Genomic DNA, 21,657 nt, shown 5'->3' with positions numbered 1-21,657 from the left:
ACATGATACATTCACAATAATAAATGCATTCATTCTAAATATTTACATCAAAATACAATCAGTCCTGTTGCAAAAATCAGAAAAGGGGATCCACACTCACTGCCCTGCTCAAGACAATCCTCATATCGGTTGGCTTACATTCTCTCAATATGGAGCCAAGGAATTGCCCCTTTCAATTAAGTGGGACACATCGAGCAATCTTTCTTTACATGCTGGACAGATATGCAAGCTTGCAAGCAAAAGAAACCACCTCTGTAATGTCTATAGGATATATTCTATAGAATATTCCACCATTGGCCCTCTCACGCTATGCATTCACACTAATAAATTCTTAAATTCACTAATTTTGTGGTCTGCTTGACCAATTAATATATTCAATCAATTAAGGTGTTTTAGTTGAGATAAAAAAAAGTCAATAGCACGAGCGGGATTCGAACCCACGATCTTCAGCTAGATACGCCGCTGCTCTACCACTTGAGCTATCGTGACCAGCGGCGTATCAAGCCGAAGATCGTGGGTTTGAATCTCGCTCGTGCCATTGACTTTTTTATCTTAACTAAAAAACCTTAATTAAACTAATAAATACATTCACTCTCAACATACAGTAATGTTAGAACTGAGTAGAGGTACAAGAAAATGTACAAAATAAGCCTAAATTGCAGTCCCTTTTATGAAGGAATACAGCAAAGCGGCAACACACATAAATAATGAATATTTATTTGTGAGATTACATTCCAAATAATAAAAATAAATCATGTAAAGGTACAATTATGATTAAATGATAATATAGTACCAACATTAGAAATAGGTAACCAACTTAGAAAAAAAAAGATATATATTCTGTTCTTTTCATTAAATAATAAAATAAAACTATAAATTTATCTACATTGAAAACGTGTTCATATTGAGTTTAATATAATTGTTATTTAATCTGTTAAGTAAAATGTAATTTAATTTGGAATTTATGAGTTAACTAATTCAGACTGAATAAATTCTGTTACAATGTAAAAATAAATAGCAATTTCTAATAAAGTACAATATTCAATACAAAACTTATACATATTAATTTGATCCTGTTAAAACTGTTAAATAAAAATAATAATATATACATACGATAAGCCTTCAAAACAAATTATAAATAACACAGAAATATGGATTGATCATTAATAATAGCTAACATTTTTTAACGTGGAATATATATGTATATATTATATATATATAATATGTAATAACAAATAATTTTTCTTTCCTTTTTTAATAATATTTGTTTACGAACCGATAAATTATGCTTTCAGTGATAATTATTTATTTGATAATACTTATTTACATTAAAATGTAAAATAAATGAAGATGCTATATTCAGCTTGAGTAGTTAGGATATCAACAGTTACACTTTTCGCTTCTAAACACTTGCATCTCTTTTTTTCCTTCTTTTTTTTAACTACTATTATAGTAGGACAATACTTTTGCAGTTTCAGCAAACCTAAATTCTATTTCTTCGCTAATTTGTCGTAAGGATACTTTATTTATATTTATAAAACGTTTACTTTTAAATTCATTTATTTACTGTAAAAGATTTATTTGGAGCGGCAGAAAAAAAGTTATTTATTTTCAACAATGGCCCCTTTTTCTTTTTATTAATGTAATTTTTATTTAATTTTTTGTAAATAATCTTATCAAATTTCTCTGTTTAATGTTTCAGAGGACAGTAATAAATCACATTTTCTTTTAGGCCTGTTTTGTAATCGATGTCTGCTTGAGCTGTAATATAATAGAACGCATACGTGAAACGTCTTTACTTGTACGACTGGATTTCGGATTGAAATCACATAATTTAGCGATTCTTTCCCATTCTGTTCCTGGTTCTATAGCACCGGCATCTGCTACAAATTGCTTCTCGGCATTCCTGTTACAAATAAATGCAAATATATAGATTCAATGTCATTAAAAAAAAGCTGAATAAGTCAATTAATATTAGAACTGTCATAGCAAATTAAGTTGTGATTCAAATTAATCAAATAGTGATTTAAATAAAATTGTTTCTGTTCAAATTAACTATTGCTAAAAAAAAAATTACAACACAATTGATTTGTAATATTAATCGCCCTTATAACTGTAATTATGATAAATCATAAATTCATAGAAGAAATATTTCTAAAATACAGTGAAGTACTTCTTAACACACACCACTGTTGTGGGCCTTTCAAGACCCAGAGATCTTTTTTTTTTGGTGCTGCCTAGTTTTAATTTTTTTAAATCTACCCTTAAATTTATTCCTCTATTAGGTCTTTCCTGAACATAATTTTCTTTGAAATTTTTGAACAAAAATATAATTGTTATTGCTTATTTTGTAAATAAAAAGATACCTGGAACCCACATTACGATCCATGTTACAATTTTTTTTCAAGTAAAATTGTTATCACTTTACCCACTGAAGTAGGAAAAAAGCTTAGCCCTACTACTAGCACCTTAATCCCTTACCCTTCGTCCATTGTCCTGGTTTTTCTGTTTACCCCAAAGCTCTTACTTTTCAGTTTTTATTCAGTTTAATAGTTAGGTAATAATGTAAAATAAAATAATTAATAAAATTTTATCATACTTAGCATACACAAAAAAAAAATGAAAAATTTTATTTATAAGTTGTGTTCATAGGCAACTTATAAATAAAAATTTTCTTTTTTGTCTATGCTAAGTACAATAAAATAAAAAATAAAAAAAAACTGTTGGGTCTAAAAAGAAGTGTAAGTTTTTATTTTACCAATGGTGGTGCAAGTGTTAACGAATATATTTGCACAGCCCCCGCAAAAGATTGGATTTCTACACATTTTATATTCCACTATAATATAAAGCCTCCATTTATTTAGTGTAAAATGTACAACTTTGCTCTGAATCACATTTCATTTGCTTGTGTTTTACAAAAATATAGGAAAACAAAAAGGATTGTCGTGGTGAACGAATTAAATGTATCAAGAGCATGAATTGTACACTTATATAAATATTTATTTAAATTAAAAGGTTTGTGGTTATACTAGGCGAAAAATATTACATTTACCTTGGTAAATATTACATTATTTTAAAATATGGTTTTCTGCCTTGGTTGCATGCATCTCAAGGTTATTATATATCAGTTAATTTGTACTCTCACGAACAATAAGAAAATAATATGATGAATCGTATTAACACGTCCATTAAGGGCATTGTTCCAGAACGATGCACCTCTTCTGGATTTCAAAGCTTGTGTAGTGTTGAGGTTTAATCGAGTTGGTTTCACAAGCCATTAGTTATCGCATTGTCATGTTGTTGTGAAGATCATTTTTCAATTTGATCTTTTGGAAATTTTTTATTCCTATAATAGACTTTTTTTTTAATCATCGATGTGAACTACATTTCTCTTAATGCTAAATATTTTTCTTTCAAAAATATATGTATCTTGTGTCAACATTTTAATTAAGGGTCATTTATAAACCTAAACAGATTTCAAAACTATAAAAAATTGTTTTTCCGTTTTTCGGGAATGTCTACAAATCAGTGCCTTAATGAACGTGTTAAAAGTTGTTAGATATATAACAAGTTGCAAAAACTGAAAGATGCTCTGAGTAAAGTAGGTCAAATTTTTTTTTTTTAAACAATTCAGATCCTCTTTAATCACTTAGTAAAGTCATTATGTTTAGTGATCTGATTGACCAAATTACTTTTTTCAATTAATTATTCTTTTTATGTAAGGTCTTGGTTGAAGTGAAAAAGTTAGCATCACGAGTGGGATTCGAACCCACGATCTTCGAATCCCGCTCGTGACTAACTTTTTCTTGAAACAGCATTGAATTTTGAGGAGTTATAAATTTTTAAGTGGATCATTGGACATCGGCGATATTAAAATTGCTGCCCAAAAATGATTATTTTTTATTGAGATGAAAATTCATATTTAGATTGTTACAAGAGTTGGAAAACAGGGTATTTTTTCTTTCAAGCTATATCAACAACATTTGACATTGCTTGACACATAACAGCATTATTATAAGGAAAAAAATAATGAAAAAGCTCATCAAACAATTCTATTTTATATTACCAATTATAATTCATTTACAAAGGCCAAATCTTGTGTTCTAAACCCCTACTCTCCTGTAGATCGGTGTAGTTGTTTTAGACTAGGCACACACATGCAAATTTTTAATTGCACAACAGTTTGGTCCCAGGAGTGACTGCAAAGGCTTTGTATGAAAGCCCACCCACTTGCAACTAACATGCTGAAAATCTGACTACCTAAACAGTTTGTGTTTTGTACAAACTAAATGGGTGTACAACTGATTGAAACTGACTTGTACCACACAGAGATAAAGGCGACCACACTCACTGCAACTATACAATTGCATGATTCCTTCAGCCCACACAGATCGATTTTTGAGTTTTACTGGTCTAGAGGCTACATCGTAATGTACAATAATTATTTTCTTGGCTCCTAGGACCTATTAGCATAAATGATCCATGTGTCTAATATTTTTCGGCTTAGTATCACAAAAAAATGTTTTATTAACACCAGCTTCCCCTTGTAAGTTAAAACCAGACTAAGACTTGTAAACATACATGGTTTTATTTATTTATTTTAGACCATACTAAAAAGGCAAATAGGCATTCCTCAATAATGGGGCATGGACTTCTTCCTTGCATTCCATTAAAGACGAGTTTCACTTTTTTTAAATTGATCTAAAAGTTTAAAATAAATTTAAATACTACAAGATCTGAGCCCTTTTAAACATTTAATACTGTTAGTTTCTAATTAAATTATCTGAGCAAGAAATGAGAAATAAATTACTTACTTGGCAGCTTCTCTGGTAAGCAATAATAAATGAGAAAATTTGTTTTTAAACAGTTTTTATACACTATAAACATATAATAAAAATAAAATCAATTATAATACTAAAAACAACTTTAGAGTATTTTTTAAATATTTAATAAGGAGTCACATTCAGTAATGACTAGTTCAGTATCACTTAATGTATTAAAAACTTTATGAGAACGTTTTTAATATTAATAACCAAATTTTACAGAAAAATGAATATTAATGGTGATGATCAATATGAGACTCATTGTAATTAACTAATAATAAATAAAACAATTAGTATAAAAGAAAGTAAAATCTATAAACGTTTGAAGTTCAACTTAAACCAATGAAACAATTCATTTATTTTTGTCACCAACAAATGTAAATAATTCAATTATTTCATATTCACCTGTTTGCAGATCTTGTCTTTGCAAGCAAATCTTCTTGATGCTTATACCAATCTTCAAGCTCTTTTTTTGCCGATTCACGCCATTCTTCTTTTTTAATTTCTTCATTTCGATCTAAAATAAATAACGGTAAATTATGCCCATCTAAACAAAATAATTCAGGATTAGAAAAACTTGTTATTATCTAGTTTCAATAAGACAAACTATTCCAAGTTCTCACTAATAAATTGTGTAAATTGAAAATAAATATTACTTTTGAAAAAGTTGTTTACCGAGATCACATATTTAACCAATTTGTATTTATGTTATAAATATTAATTCTCACAATATGCGTCATCTACAGTGTGTAAATCAGTTCTGCTATTAATAATATAATTGTTTCCATTCTTTTGACCGACAGTAGCACAATAAAATTATGCCTGAAGGGAGGCAGTGTTTATCGCACTAAGTAATAACCCTGTTCAATAATTATATTTGAAAAAAGCAATATAATTAGGGCTAAGATATTAAACCTTTTTCTTCCAGCATTTTTTTCTGGTCCTCCCTCCATTTTTTAATTTTTTCAGGTTCTTCCCTTGGAGGTTGTTTGACCGGAGTGGGACTCGTGGTCCTAATATCGTCTTCTGCATACAATGCTGATCTCTCTAAAATAAATAAATAGATTCGACATTAAATAAGCCAATTTGTATACCAAGATCAAACAATTACCTGAATCGCCTCCTCCATTCATTGGACCATTGAGTTCTGGTTGACCTACAGAATTAATTCCATCAGCATTTACTATTTGACCTAAATCACCATCTGGACCTTAAATTTAAAACTTATTCATACAGAATCTAATAATGGCAAATTATTTTTAACTGTTGTTTTTAGTGAGCAACCCCGTCCGGCTTTTCAAATTTGCACTTTTTTTTTAAATTGAAGAAATGTGACTGTAAAGGAGATGCACACTAAACAAGGAAATGTTTCTAGTTTTGATACTTTTTCTACCAATTAATTTGAGCTGAATGTGAAAGATGAGAAATGATACAGGTCTGCAAATAGAATTGTAATTAATAACTTTAGCATACAGGAACGAAGGAAGAAAAGAATCATCATAAAACCACCTATTATTTATTTACATTTTTATAAGAAATTCCTGATTTGAGTGTAATATAGAAACTTGAACTTGATTTGCAGGAAATAATTATTTTATAAACTACAAGTCATAATAAATTCCTTTAAATTACAGCAACGATAGTCAGACCAGAATGATCACAAACAACCAAACTACAGGTCCATCACACAACCTTGAGAAGAAATTTGACAATTCCATGGAATGATAACAACTAGGGCGAATTGGAAAGAATTTGTAAATTGCAATAAGTCACATATTTCTACAATAAATCAAATAGACTGAACTAAACTTAGTCAGAACTGAATATTTTGCAGCAGGGGAGGGGGCACCATAATCAACTGCCAACTGATAGCAACTAAAGCGTACAGAATAAATGGATTATTTTACAGTCAATGGGGCAAAAATGGTTTCTTTTAATCATGAGAAGTGAAAAGATTGATCTCAAGTCATATTTTAAACAGCTAGGTCACATATTTCAATATGGGGAGCAACAGAATAGACCCATAGGACATTTTCCAATTATTTTCATCCACCTTTCCTCATTGGTTTTGTACACAGACTACCAAAATATGTCTGACAAGACTAAAACAGCAAGTACACCAATGGATAAATTTAACGCATCATTCAATTTATTTAATATAAAATCCATTACTGTTCCACATTAGTTACAGGTAATTAGAAGGCATTGTAGTAAAAATAAACAGTAAATAATGTTTTGTTTACTTCATTTGTTTACTTTTGAACTCAATCCCATTTTCACAAAAAGTAGCACAAAGCCCTTCCATTCTGCTACGCCTAAAGATCGCATTCAGTTAATCTTTTTCCTTCATCGATATCATTTGATTCTTATCCTTAAACCTTTTTCAATGGCTCCAGTCAGCATTTGAGTGGGTAAGGCAGTGTCAGGGACATGACATTATTAGAGGAAGGATATAGCCAGCGCGAAGTCGCCAGTAGACTGAGTATAAATCACTCTACAATCAAAAGGGTTCTTCGACGCTTCAGAGAAACAGAGGTACTCACAAGACATAATCGAAGAACATATAATGCCATTTGCCCCCACATCGGCAAGAGGTTCTTGATAATGCCAAGCCCCATAGAGCACGAAAGGTTGACTACCTGAATGAGGTTGGAATGGAGGGCTTGGGCTGCTCTTGTTAAATGGCATAAAAGAATCCTCAGGATTTTACTAGAACTCTTTTCCAAGTTAATGCAAAGGTGTTTAATGGGCGTGATCATGCCAGAGGTGAAAACACTCGATATTAAAGGGACAAAAAAGTTGTTTCTATAGTTTTTATTTGTTGTTCTTTACTCTCTCTCTCTCTCTCTTTTTAAAAAGAATTAGGTAATACACATTTTTTTTAAAATGTTTTATTTTTCCAGTCGAATCTATTTTTGGTATGCAAATTATGAATAATCATCATGCGTTAATTTTGTCCATCAGTGTATTTCTATAATACACTTTCATTGGATTGAACTGAATAGAACACTATGGGGGGGGGGGCAACAGATCAGATATAATGGACAGTTCGTCAACCAATAGAATTATCCATAGTTGGAACATTTTTTAATCATTTTGGTTCACTTTTCCTCACTGTTTTTGTACACAGACCACCCAACGTATGTCTGTGTCTCAATATTACCTGCCCCTCTATGGCAATGGAAATGCACTCGACCTCCCACCCTTACATATTTATGTACAAAGAGTATCAACAGACTCCTGAGATATAAGGAAATAAAACCAGAATTATAAAAGAATTAAAATAAATGAGATGGCTACAACACTGTTTGAAAAAATGAGAGAAAGCTCAACTTTGACAGCCCCTTAAATAGGACACAGACCACAAGGAGATTTGGAAGAAAGGTAGCCCCAAGTTTCAAGAAGGGGCTCTAATATGGTACACTGATGCATTAAAGATGGAAAAGAAAGTAAGCCTAAGGGTAAAAAGGCCAAACTACATCTAGTAAATCTCCTTGGACTAACTCAATGATTATCTAAGCTGAATTCCATGCAATACAGCTATATGCAAATGAGTTTATAAAGAAATATAAGAAAGGTGCACAGATATACATATTCTCAGACAGCCAGGCAGCCATAAAAGCACTAAATGTGTGTCCTTTCAACTCCAAACTTGTCTGGAAGTGCCTAAACTGGTTAGGGATTAACCATCCCAAAACTAATGACCCTGGGAAAGCAAACCGTAAAGTGGGTACCCAGACATGAAGGTAAGAAGGAAATGAACAGGCTAACCAACTAACCAAAAAAGAGGCAACCCTCTCACCCACGGGCCCAGAAACAAGTACTTCGGAGTGTATGCTTAAGTTGTTACTGGAAAAATGAATTGAGAAAGAAAAACTCAAACCCTCCAGGTATGTGGCAAGCTAAGAGATAAAAGTAATAAATGTAAGTAAGTTTATAAATATCTCAAAACGGAAGGCGAAAGAACTCTCTCCCAGCAGGCAAGATTTGAGAATTATAGGGCCCTTATACCAGCCAATGCCCTCTTAACTAACCTTAAGAAGATGGGCAAGGCTGATGGAAACAGGCCGGCTCTGTCAGGAGGAACCAGTAACATCTCAACCACAAAGGCAAATATCCTTTATGAATGTAAAACGTTGGTCCGTTTAAGGTACAGCCACTTCAGCAGTACATTTCTCATACCCAAGTCAATCTACAAAGAGGCACCAAGGAAAGTGCTCAGTTTTATAAAGAATAGCGTACTTTCCAAGATACGGCTATAAGCTAGACCAGTTTAGGTCACAGTGGAGGAAAGAATTGTATACATCAACCTTCCTCACTAAATCCATTTAAAAAAAAATATGTCAGACAGACTAAGGCAACAAGTGTATGCAAACGAGATCTATCTGAAAATACAGGCCACTAGATAGAATTATTTATTTTATAAGCTAACAGAAGTCACATAGTTCTATAATTGTTGATAGACTCGACAGAGGTTTTGCTGCACAAGACAACAGGACCAAGGGATCCAATCATTGCTGCCTGAAAAGCCAGGCAGTGTATTTTTTCTGTAGTTAATACCATTTATGACGGTGGCCGGTCTAAGTTCGTCTTCAAGCCCTGCCAGTTGATTTTGCTCCCTGGCCAAGAATTCCGCCGCCGGATCCACCTCACTCTCGTCGAAACGATCACCGAAATCTTCCATTTCGTCTGGAAAAACAGAGAGAGAAAAGGAAAAGTTAAGGAAAACTGATATTAAAAAAGGGGCAAAAACTGAGCCTAGACAGAAGGAACAGCAGTCGGTAAGTGTTAAAACCGGACGTGACCCGTCGGCAATGCAGAATGTACACAGAACTCACCCTTTTTGGTTGAAGTAGGAGATGAAAACTGAAGATTGCCCCGTCGGAATTGAAGTTTTTGAAAAGTCAAAAAAAAGTACGAAATACGACGATACAGAACACAGGCCCGGACTTGGAACTTTGAAGGAAATGGACCGTCCTACAGGGAGACCGAGTTATCTGAAAACAGTGCCACCACAATCCCTCGTCAAGACGCAAAATTTCCCACAGACAAGGAGAAAAAACTCTAAATAAAATGCAATTGAATAAATTTTTAAATTATCCGGTTGTTCGGTGATTTTTCAAAATAAGAAATTTCTCGAACCGACTCACGCCTATTTGGCAAACCTTTTCCCAATCCCTCTTCATTTGAATTGTCTTTCAATCACACATAAAACAAACAAAAAAGTATACAAATTTCAGTCAATTCTGACTAAAATAGATAAAACTAAATTTATGTACAAATTTAGTTGCCAAAAGGAGTTTCTGGATAAAAAATCCGACCCACATTTCCTAAACAATCGAGTTTTACTTCGTAATTTGTTCAAACATAACCTTTGTATTACAAAACTCATTTTTTAGACATTTTAGTAAAGAAAAAACCATGTAAAAACCAGTTTTCAAAAAAACTTTTCTCATTGATTTGCTTTATTTCAGGAAAAAGCAAAACAACGACTATACAGCAAACGCATGCTGAAAACATTTTGCATCTGAGCTTATCATTAAGAATAACTGTATGTATATTAAATTTAATTTCATCTCTACCACTATAAATATTTAAGCTTTATTTATTTACAACCTGAGGAGTAGCATATAAGTTGTAAATTTCAACTTCAAACGATTTGACATTGGCTTTATTAATTCTGGTGTTCCGTGGGCCTCCTTAGGTCCTCTTCTACTTACATCAATACATGGTTACATCAATACTCTTCTGATTTGTCTTCCCTTTCATTCCGCCTATATAACATATACATTATTAATGAATAGCCCAATTTTAAGACTGAAGAAATTTGTAAACAACGTTCAAATTGAGTTGAATGCAAAAGATGCAGAAAAATGATAAAAGTTGATGATTGGTTTTGGTCTGCGAGTCGGTGAATTCATGTTGAACCGACATAGGGCCACTACTGGGTCTGCCTTCACTCCACGGTTTCAAACACGTTTCAGCATTGTGCCATCTTCAGTGAGAAACTGTCTTTCACTTTGAATAAGGTTTATACTTTATATAGCATTGGGTATGTCGCTTGTCGCTGGGGGGAGGGTTTGAGTTAGTGGGCGTAAGCAGAACATATTTCCGAGGAAGCAAATTTCAGAGATTGGCAGCTGCGATTCTGAAGGATTAGGCTGAAGTTTTCGATGAGTTGTGAATGCTTGGGATACGATTGGTGCGTTTGGATAAGGAATGTGGGAAAAAATGTATATATGTTGAGGACATTTATTTGACAATATTTATACTAAAGCTCTAAGCTTATATGAGCTTAGAACGTTAATATTGCTGAAGACGTTAATATTTAGGATTGGGGACACTATCGATGACCCAAATCTTACACAACACACTTTTTCAACAATTAGCCGAAATATTCTTGTTTCCCAGCTTAATATTAAAAACTTAGCAGGCAAACATTCAATGGTATAACAATTTGGGAAAAGGCTTAAATCTCATTATAAATTCCAATAAATTTGAGAAAGCTGAAAAGTGCTCTTCGAAAGAAACACTGGGGACCCAGTAACTCTTGTAAATCACTCGAAATTATATTATTATTTATATATTATTATTATTATTTGTAAATTATTATTATTCAAGTATATATAACACAAGAAAAATGTACACTGATTTAACATTTCATTCATAGTTAAATATCTTTAAAAAAAATTACGTACTCGGCCGATGACGTGTTTTATAACAGCGAAATCAGATGACCTATTGTCTATCGGATTTGTTTTGTTTTTATGAGGCGTTTTTGTATTGTTTTATTTTTGCCAGAAAATTGAGGACGAGTGTTAATATATCACCAATGGGCTATTTTGCTATGGGGCGGATGGATATGATGATGAAATTCTTGCTGAACAGGAGCTGCCTCGTCTGCGGGTCCTCGTTTCTCGCCCCGCAATGGCATCATTCGACGGCGGTCGTCCATCGAGATATGCTCATCACTTGTATGGCTACAAAGGTAATAATCTTATTCTTTTCAATAGGTCTGTTACGTTGTCAGGTGTTATATCGAGCTATGATGATGGTGATGATGATAAGAAGATACTAGGAAGTTTGCTATTCCACAACTACTGCATCCGTTTGGTTTAATGTACTTTATTAGTAGGAAGTATTAAGGATAGTTCACTTCAATTGACTTGATCCTTCTCTCAAGAAGTAGATTGACTGTTATTTGCTTATTTATTTTTACCAAGTCTTGGTGCTCTAGGTTATGTCTCCATCCATATCCCTATAACTCAACTGTGACCTAAAAGTGGGGTCATAATTGCAGACTTGAAACTTAATGCTATTTATCAACTCCTAAGTTAAAGGGCGTGTGTATCCTTCAGGTTCTGGCTTTTCCTGTATTTCCTGTCTCAATTACTCCATTGGTTTTGGAGCCATCTGTATACTGTATACAATGAAACAGATAAGGGATTCCTTTGTTTAGGGAGACACCCCCGTTTACAGGACAGTTACAGATGAATTGGCATAGAAGATTCATTTTCTATGTATTTAATCTCTAGAGGACGCTAAATTAAGGACAAGGACACTGTCATCGTCCTACAGTCAATTGTTCTACAGTCTGCAACAGTACAGAAAGCCAGGGGGGAGACAAGCCAGATTAGTTTTTCATTTTTGTTAGGATCTCTGAGGGTATAAACAACATCTAATTGTAATTTACAATTATTATTCATTGAATTGGAGTGTTTCTGTGAATTTGTTAACATTGTACAATCTTATTTTCTTTCCGATATAGTTTTCATTTAATGATTTCCATTCCATAACATTTCTTTCCATAATCTAATTCTATCTGCTGTGTATGTCGTATAATGCATGACTTTGAACATTTTGCAAGAGGTTTCATTTACTCGGTGGTACTTTTAATTTAAACTAAAAACATTAAGGGGAGTTACAATGAACTGGAGCTTCTTGGTTTTTTTCTGGGTACCCGCACACATAAGTCTGGTGGGTAACAAACAAGCGGACAAGGCGGCTAACAATGGGACTTCCCAACATTTGGACCTAACCACTACAATCAGGCTCTAAAAATTTACTAAAAAATACTAAAAACCTAATAAAAACATGATAAAAAGAAAATGGCTGGATCAGCAGAGAACCTCTTATGAATTAACAGCACTGTTGATAGATAGCCCGTGGAGGACCTGACTAGTAGAAGAGGGTCATCCTCACCTAATTAAGAATAGGCCATATCAGGTTGACACACGGATACTTACTTTTGGGCCGAAGCCTGTGTATTTGTCCGGCATGGAGAGAAAGGTTGCTCAATGTGTCCCACTTAATTCAAGGCTGCAATCCCTTGACTCCATTGAGTTCGGCATCGAGTCTTTGGGTCCCTTGTACCGATTCTTGGGGAAACAGGGTTGTTTGTTGTAGATAGTACTGATATTTTTATCTTATTTTTATATTTATATGAATGGGTTTGGAACTGCATGCATTAGGTGCTTAATTGACCTGGGCCGTTGATATCAGCACCCCTTTTTTTTCAGTCATTTATTCTAAATTATACAAAAGCTATGTTGTACATAGTTCTGATATTTTTGTTTTCCATAATGTGCATTGGAATTGAATGTTTTTATTAATGCGAATGTGTATTGTATCAGGGCCAATGGTAGAATGTATAAATGGCTGCAATGGAGTTAGATAATATATACTATTACAGTTTTATTAGAGGATAAGCATCTCTCTTTAGAGGATGCCTCCCAAAACAGGATAAAAGTAATCATACCCTGACAGTCCCTTGGCAAGAGGTATCACTGTAATTATATTTGATTTTCTCCTAAATTTTTCTTCCCCTTTGTAGTCTGTTAAAACTTGATAGGACATTGCAAAAGATGTTTCTGCGTTCATGTAGTAAGTCATTCCATATTTCTAGGTATCTGATTAGATTTGTTACTGTTGTATGCTGAAAATGTTTAGTCCCTATCAAATTTATTTGTTTTTGGAGCCTTATGACCTTTTGCTACATAGTTCGATCCTTGTCGATCCATTCAGTAGGAGTGAAAGACAAGGTATTTAGAAGGACATATTTTAGTTTGTATAAGAGACTCTCATGCCAGATGTGATGAGGTCCCCATTCAGTATTGTTTATGCTCAAGATGATGAAGCAAGCTGATTGGTGATCTGGGTGATAAGGATAAGGAAACTATTGATCAAAAAAATTAAAAATTATGTTATTATTTATGACTATTATAAATATTTAATAGATAAAAAAAATTCTCGAATGTGTTGCTTTAAAATGATTACTTTTGTATGTTTAAGGATAATAAACTTTTGAAAGAGAAGAAGTTACATCTTCTTGGAACTTCATCTGATGTAATGCACTACTTGAAAATGACAAAACCTGACCAAGTTTACGATAAGTTAATTGAGTGTAAAGTAACGCAGAGTTACCCCGAAGTGGAAGTCTTGCATCTTTTGGCCAATTTTTTTTCAATCGGTGGACATGTCAAAGGCTTAGAGGCCGTCAAAAGCATCTGTCAGATTAAGTGTTTAAAAGAGTTTAAAAGGTCTTCAAATTTTGCCCACTACACCGCCCAGCTGTTCTGGCAAAAGGGCAACTTCAAAAAGGCCATGGATGAGTTTACAAATGTGACTAAGAGGCTGCCCTCTTTGAGGCCGGAAGTGTCAAAGATGATCAGGAATCTTATCAAGACATCCGTACCCATTATTAGCAGAGCATCAGTCAAAGTGATATATGATTCATCATTGCAGTATTCAGTACAAAATGACGACTATTCTGTGCTGGGGGCATTCTGGCTTTCACTTTTTACTAGCCACTGGCACGAAGACCAACAAACCTCCGTCCAACTTCTCCTCACTCACAAAGGCTTACAAGAACATATCGAAATGCAGATTCCTCAGATATCGAAAACTTTCCTTACTCGTCACAACATTGCTGATTATCAGAGGCTCTTGGAATGTGTCTTGCAATGCAACATGGAAAATTCAAGTGCACATCTCCTCAGAGCTCTATTTGACTACTATTGTTAGTAAATTTCTTTATATTATAACCTATAAATCTATTTAATATTTTATATTATTCGTATAATAGTACTTATTGGCCTATATTGTGCCTAATGATGGGGAAATACAAAAAAAAAATTAAGAGATTTCCTCTTGTGGTCTATGGGGTGATAAACTTTTTGTTTGATAGTTAGCTATTGTACTGGTGTGCCTATACTTTTTGATTTTTGTTGGTTCAGACACGTTTCGACACTTCATCTTCAATGTTTGGGTGATCTCTGTGGAGTGAAGTTTTAGTTAGGTGGTGGATGGTGGGGGCTGTGTAAGTATTAGTGTTGTTTGTTGGTGTGCTTGAATAGATTAAATTGGGGTCTTTTTGATCTTAACATATATATACACACAGATACATAGACGATATATTTGCCATAGTAGATGTTAACAACATACTGATGGATCTGAACTAATTACACAAAAACATAAAATTCAGCACAGAAGTAGGAACAAACAACAGTATTAACTTACTAGACTTAACAATCACAAAAACTGAAGACAAACTACAATTTGACAAATACAGAAAATTGTCAGTTGTCAATTGACATCATGCAAGCCTATTCAAACCACCAACCCACACAGACACAAAATTGCAGTACTGAAATACATGACAGACAGACCAAAATTATTCCGACTAAAAGAAGACAAGTATGAAAAAGAAGGAAAAGAATACATTTTTTTACTGGTTTTGAAAAGGTAGTCAAAACTAGTTTTAATGTTTATAAAATAAAGAAAATTTATTCGAAATATTTTCCATAACAGTCTCTACATTTTTGCGAAGCATTTTATTCTGCTGATATAAAAATCTTTATTTTGATTCACAATAAAGTCTTGTAAGGTGTTTTCAGCTTCACCACTTTCTCTAAAAAAATTATCCCTCTGGAAATGATCAAAATGTCTAAAAAAGTGGACGACTGTAGGCGAGAGGTCTGGTGAATATGGAGGGTGCGGTATGGTTTCATATCCTAAGTCCTTAAGCAGGGTTTCCACTGCGCGAAATTCACTCGTGCAACTGTTTTGTGAAACTTGTCTCGCATTTTGGAAACCTAGCCAGGACTGTGAAAGTTTTGGTGCGAGGATGTTTTGAGGTTGAACGACTGTCGGTTTTTTAGTGCACATCAAAGTGTTACGTGCTGTTTATTAAGCATGAAAAGCACTAGGAGGATGCATTTGACTTATCAGAATGTATGTAGCTACTGTTGTAATTTATCATGCATTTTGTCAATTTCTTGGCAATATTTCTCCGCTATGATAGTTTCAGGAAATTATAGTAAAAACAACAGCAGAACCAAACAGTCACCATAAATGGCACTATTCATCCAGGGTTCACATCCCCAATGCTTCCTCCCCCCCCAAAAAAAAAAAAAAAAAAAAAAAAACCTATTGATCTTAGTCGCCTTTTGGACGTCACTTTGCCTAAATTTAAATTCTAGAAATAAATTTGATGAAAATCTAGTTCAGACTTAATTAATTTTGCATGTCGTCATTCTTATAAAATTCAACATAAACTAAACATTTTGTATAAAAGAGAATAGTTAAAAATATTTATTACAATCCATAAATTAGATTTGAGGATTTAGGTTATTAAACAAAACAAATTTTCAAAACCTGCATTAAATTTGCACCAACCCAATATATAAACATACCACATTCAACATTAAAAACCTCATAAATACACGTGTTTGTGCCAAATATCGCGAATTATAATTGTTTATTTTGTTTATGAAATGTTGCTAATCTGGAATTTATCCTAGCTCTGCTCCCACCCCACAATCCTTCCTGTTGCTGTCTAGTCCTGTTCGCTTCCATATCGCTCCCATACAATCCACTAATTAGATAGCCTCCAATAGCTATTTTGCTTCAGTTTTGCTCGTATTTTTAATAAGTAGTTTTACATTTTGACAGTTATATGCCATTGCATTATATGCCCGCATCCTTAATGCGAACCATCATTCAGGGTTCATATGAACCCCGAAGGTAATTAATTATGTTCTGTTAATTGAAATTCTGGTTTACCCTTCGCCAGAGTTATTACAGGTTTTAGCTATTATATTGCCCTCCACCTTGGTTGTTGAGAAAATCAGAAAACCGTTGGCAAGTTAGTATTTTATTTTTATTGTGACCAACCAGCGACACACAAATTAACAGTCACTTGCAAATATCATTCACACCATTTGAATCATTACACAATTAAAAAGGAAAAGGACCAAAGTTCAAAAAGGACCATTAGAACAATAAAAAATACCCAGACTTAATCCATCAAATACACTGACAAACAACACGAAACATACACAGTCTCCCCACACCACCCACGACCTTGTTACTAAAATATCACCACAGAATTCATACAAGCACTGAAGATGGTGAATTAACGAAACACATCTGAACCAACAAAAACCAGCGACAATATGCAGACAATGATAGGTAACAATCAAACAATTATATTAAAAATAATAGTTTAAACATTAAAAAATAAAGCAAGAAAATCATGCTCCATGTAAACTCTATAACGTCCTTTCATTCTACAACTTTGAAATTTTGGCAAAAACAAATTTTTCCAATAGCTACCACATTAGATTAACTGTTTATCCCTTCCATTACCATTTTGGCCAATTTTCTCAAATATGAACCCTCTGTTGGTGGTTGTTTTGGTAATCCAGTCAGAACTTCCAGTTTTTACTCAATACATATATTTATTGGATGTTATAGAAGTTGCAGTTATTAGAACTTTTACTTCCTTTTTCAAAGTAGAACTTGAACGCCAATAAACAATAATTGGTTATATGTAAAAAAATTCTTCTCAACCACATTTTACATAAAAATTATAAATCAATTTAAATAATCACTTTGGTTAACTAGAACCAACTAAAAACATAGATTTATATCATAATTACTTTGTTGAAGTCGTGAGTAGCGGTCAAGAATGAGGTAGTTGAGAAAAATACCTTTTTTATTTTTTTGTGCCGGCGTTTCGACGTTTATTCGGGTCATCTTCAGGGCCTGGGTGAATTACAAAACATGTTGATTGGAAAAAATACAATACAGATGCAAATATAAATTTTGAATGAAGTATTTTATACTCACATAAAATGAGGTGCTATTCTTGTGCATATTGGTTTTGTGTGAAATTGTTGTGAAATGTTGGATTTGTGACTCGGGGTTATTCGATATTGAGAATGAAGTTAATTAGCAAGGACAATAATGAAGGATAGGGAAATATAACAATAAAATCTAATAGTTTATTTGCTTTATGATGTTGGCATAACTAATTTTGAGTTTGCATGTATCTGTAATTAATGCTGTGTGTGTCTCTGTTAATATAAACCATTTCTAGAAAGTTGCGTTTGTATTTGTTTTTGGTTTTCTGTGTTTAGTATTTGTATTTTGTCGAAATCAAAGTTGTGTTGTTTTTCAAAGTGGCCAATGCTGTGCTGTGGGATTGGTTTTTGTGTTTTACAGTCATAGATGTGTTTTTCCTTTTTTCCAGATATTGCGATGTGATTCCAATGTATGTAGCTGGACATTTCATACAATTAATTTTATAAATTACATCGGATTGGTAGGCTGTTGGTGTTGGCTTTGACTTTGGAAAAAAGTGTGCGTACTGTTTTGTGATTTTTAAAAGCTATTTTAAAGGGTTCTGAGGAGAGAAATTTACTTTGTGTGAATGAATGTGTATGTAGGTTTGTCTTTGTGATTAGGTTGGTAATGTGTTATGTACTATGGAGGATATTGTTTTGTGAAGTGCTGGGTTATGATTGTTTATGATTCTGTTGATTGTGCTTTTAGGGTAGTTGTTATGTAAGATTTGTCAGTATTTTTGAATATTTTTTAAATAAAAGGATTCATGACTTAGAGATATGATTCAAACTCACTTGTTGTTTTAGCCTGCACAATTTGGATATTTTGGGTTTATTTTATGACAGCTGGAGGCAGATGTCGGGTTCAGCATCTAGAGATGGCTTTGTTATATACTTTTGTTGACTGTAGATAGAAAATCTGGATTTCTGGATTCGCATAGGTAAGTTGTGATAAATGGAAGAAGAACACAATTTTTGAACGAGCGGTTGAAATTTTTGTTTTCCAAAAATAGGTGTATTGGACATGAAAATAGAGTCTGAAGTAATGTCTATCAAACATTCGTATTCTTGCAGCAGTGTATCTCGAGCTGTTGGGAATTAGTGCACAAAGGACATCTCCAAACTTCGAAGGTGTTCACATATTTCATCAATTAACGTGCTATTCACAAGCTCCAGGTTGTTTTCTTTTAAAAAATCATTTACCACAGGAAAACACTCTACTTCTTTCTTCTCAACAGATACAGCCTAAAACTTTAAAAAAACTTTTAAATTAACTAATTTTTTTTTTTTTTTTTTTTTTTTTTTTTTTTTTTTTTTTTTTTTTTTTTTTTTTTTTTTTTTTTTTTGAAGGCACGAACTTTGTCATTAGCATTGAAAGTTGTGGTACTCTTCCCTTGCAAAGAAAAACAAATCTAATTGTTTTCATGAAAATATCTGATAAATAGGCCAGTATACAATACCTTTTTCATCATTGAAAACGTTGGCCAATTTGACATTTTGGTCCATCAACAGAAATAAGTCTTCAGAGCGTAATTCCTGTAATCATGAAAGTGCGTTACCATGAGAAAACTCCCTCACTTCTGAGTGCAGAAGAATGATGAAGGCTTCTCATATCATCACATAGTATAGTGAAAAGTTTTGACTTTATAGCGGTCCAGTGGAGTGCCGATGCAAGGCGCTGTTCACGTGGGGTGAGGGTGAAAAAGACTCAGTGTAAAAAATAAGTTGCTCTTTTAAAAGTATAGTCCAAAGTTGATGACCCCAACGCAATGTCTGCTTAATTGTTGTATTGATTCATTTTGTATAAACATATCCTTTATTGTATAGGAGTATATTTAATTTCATAAGTGAGTAATTTTGTCTTTCGTTGTTGTAATTATAATCACTGTTATTTAGGGCTAGAATTATTGCACATTTGGCCATGTGTTAACCCTTGCGAATAGCAACATAGATTTATGTTTTACATCAATTTTTAAACAATTCGGAAAAAATTGAATAAAACGTAATTCTTTCTTTAATAACTTTTTTTATAATTTTCCTATAAAAATATTTCTTTCCTTTTTCGTAATTCCATTTTTTTGTTTTTCAGTACATAATTACGCTTGTATATTTTTGTTGATTATTTCTAAAAGTTTATGCAACATCTGCACAAATTTTTAATAATTCAAAATGAGTGAAAAAGAAGACCAAAAACTAGTCAACCAGGAATCTGGTGAGGCTTTTGTTGCGCACAGTGTGGCAGACTATCTCCCGAGTTTCTGGAAACAGAACCCGAAGCTAAGGCTTTTATAATGCGATGCCGTATTTGCTTCAGGAAGAATTATACCACTTGAAAATGCAAATTTCAAGACGCAATTTTACGCTTAAAGTATGAGTTTTTAAGATAGGTAGCAGATTTGTGTAAAAAATCCCGGAAATCAACCATACGAGGACTTAGACAGAAGTAAATTTCCATTTATTCCGATTCCGAGAATGCATGCATCACCAAACTATTAGAAGATAAACAACTTGGGGATTAACAGATCCCTATGTTTAATGTTTTTTACCTAGGAAACCATTAAACTGACCACTCTAGTCCTGAACGTTTCACTTACCTTCCTATTTTGCTTATGTATGCAAAAATTATATAGAATGAGTAAATAAAAAAACCTTGTTTTCAGTGCTCAATGTTATTTTTTTATTTTTGTAATTATAAATTTTTTGAAAGTTCGCCTCATACCACAGTTTGGGAAGCCCCACAATAGAATAAAATTTTCATCACATCGTTTGTATATACTTTTGTAAATATACATATATCCTTATCAGGCTGTGATCTGTAAATATATTGTATTCATATTTAATTATTAAAGGGGACGTAAAGTCCCGGAATAAAGTTTACTTTTCACTTCACTCATATATATTTAATTTGAGTGAAATGCTTATAATTCTATAAGATATTGAGTATGGTAAAAATAATTGTTGAAAAAATGTAACCAATTATTGTTTGTAGGCGTCCAAGTTCCGCATTGAAAAAAGGAAGTAAAACTTCTGAAACGTTCACAAATAAAAACAAAAAAAGTTCTGACTGCATTCCTAAAACAACCATTAATAATAATTAAAAATATTCATCACATCTTAATTAAGGATCCATCATTAACAATTAAGTGTTTATCATGTGTAAATTTAACTTATTATTGTGTTATTTTGGCTAACATTTCAAATAAATTTTCAGATAAAGTAGGTTACGTCAAAGGATGCATTGCAGTTGTAAAATGTTGCGACGCAATCGATGTGAAGCTGGCAATGGACCAATTGTACAAATACAACACACTGATTGGAGCCACAAGAGCAAAGTCCAATCCTGTTCTGAGCATGGTAAAGCAATTGGATATTAAATATAAATTTTGAAGTGTATTGTATCGATAGATATATCTTTAATACAGACTGGTTGTAAATTACAATAGTGTACTAACTAATTATTTTAAATGTCAGAACTGACATGTATTATGTATGATATATATTATTATATGCAGCTAGTCGGGGTGTTGTTGCCAATTTTGTCTTTAAGTTTAGACGCTGTATCAATGAAGTTTTATCTGTTGGTGCAAGATTCAGAATTCAGGGGCTCTTCTGTTCTGTTTGCTTGTATTTGGAAATTGTATTTAAAGTCATCCCATTATCTTAATTTTTTATCATCACTTATTTCAAAAAACATGTAACAAGTTGTG

The 21,657-nt window shown here is 32.9% G+C and overlaps 2 protein-coding genes across 6 annotated transcripts; one reads left to right on the top strand and one right to left on the bottom strand.

Annotated features, from left to right (window-relative positions):
* Positions 1-701: 701 nt before the first annotated feature.
* On the bottom strand, positions 702-9,830 carry LOC106668944 (clathrin light chain). Of its 2 annotated transcripts, none has more exons than XM_014398159.2 (6): positions 9,662-9,830; positions 9,384-9,512; positions 5,935-5,979; positions 5,739-5,870; positions 5,229-5,340; positions 702-1,906 (listed from the first exon to the last, which is right to left on the bottom strand). In XM_014398159.2, the coding sequence occupies exons 2-6, from the start codon at positions 9,505-9,507 to the stop codon at positions 1,729-1,731; spliced, it is 591 nt and encodes a 196-aa protein (XP_014253645.1). In that variant the 5' UTR covers positions 9,508-9,512; positions 9,662-9,830; the 3' UTR covers positions 702-1,728. The 2 variants fall into 2 exon arrangements, with proteins under 2 accessions (XP_014253645.1, XP_014253644.1); XM_014398158.2 differs by having other exon boundaries at positions 5,935-6,033; positions 9,662-9,829.
* A 1,719-nt stretch (positions 9,831-11,549) lies between these two features.
* LOC106668924 lies at positions 11,550-21,472 on the top strand. Of its 4 annotated transcripts, XR_002909956.1 has the most exons (5): positions 11,550-11,811; positions 14,115-14,841; positions 18,758-18,891; positions 20,940-21,093; positions 21,162-21,251. XR_002909956.1 is itself a non-coding variant. In XM_024225470.1 (4 exons), the coding sequence occupies exons 1-3, from the start codon at positions 11,557-11,559 to the stop codon at positions 18,862-18,864; spliced, it is 1,089 nt and encodes a 362-aa protein (XP_024081238.1). In that variant the 5' UTR covers positions 11,550-11,556; the 3' UTR covers positions 18,865-18,891; positions 18,964-19,054. The 4 variants fall into 4 exon arrangements, 2 of the variants coding, with proteins under 2 accessions (XP_024081238.1, XP_014253605.2); XR_001340836.2 differs by lacking the exon at positions 18,758-18,891; XM_024225470.1 differs by lacking the exons at positions 20,940-21,093; positions 21,162-21,251 and adding an exon at positions 18,964-19,054.
* The last annotated feature ends 185 nt before the right edge of the window (positions 21,473-21,657 follow it).

This window comes from Cimex lectularius, unplaced genomic scaffold (assembly GCF_000648675.2).
Source record: "Cimex lectularius strain Harlan isolate CLEC.00 unplaced genomic scaffold, Clec_2.1 scaffold29, whole genome shotgun sequence".
Classification (NCBI taxonomy): Eukaryota; Metazoa; Arthropoda; class Insecta; order Hemiptera; family Cimicidae; genus Cimex; species Cimex lectularius.
Note: the sequence above shows the minus strand (reverse complement) of the source record. Positions and strands in the feature narration are given on the sequence as shown.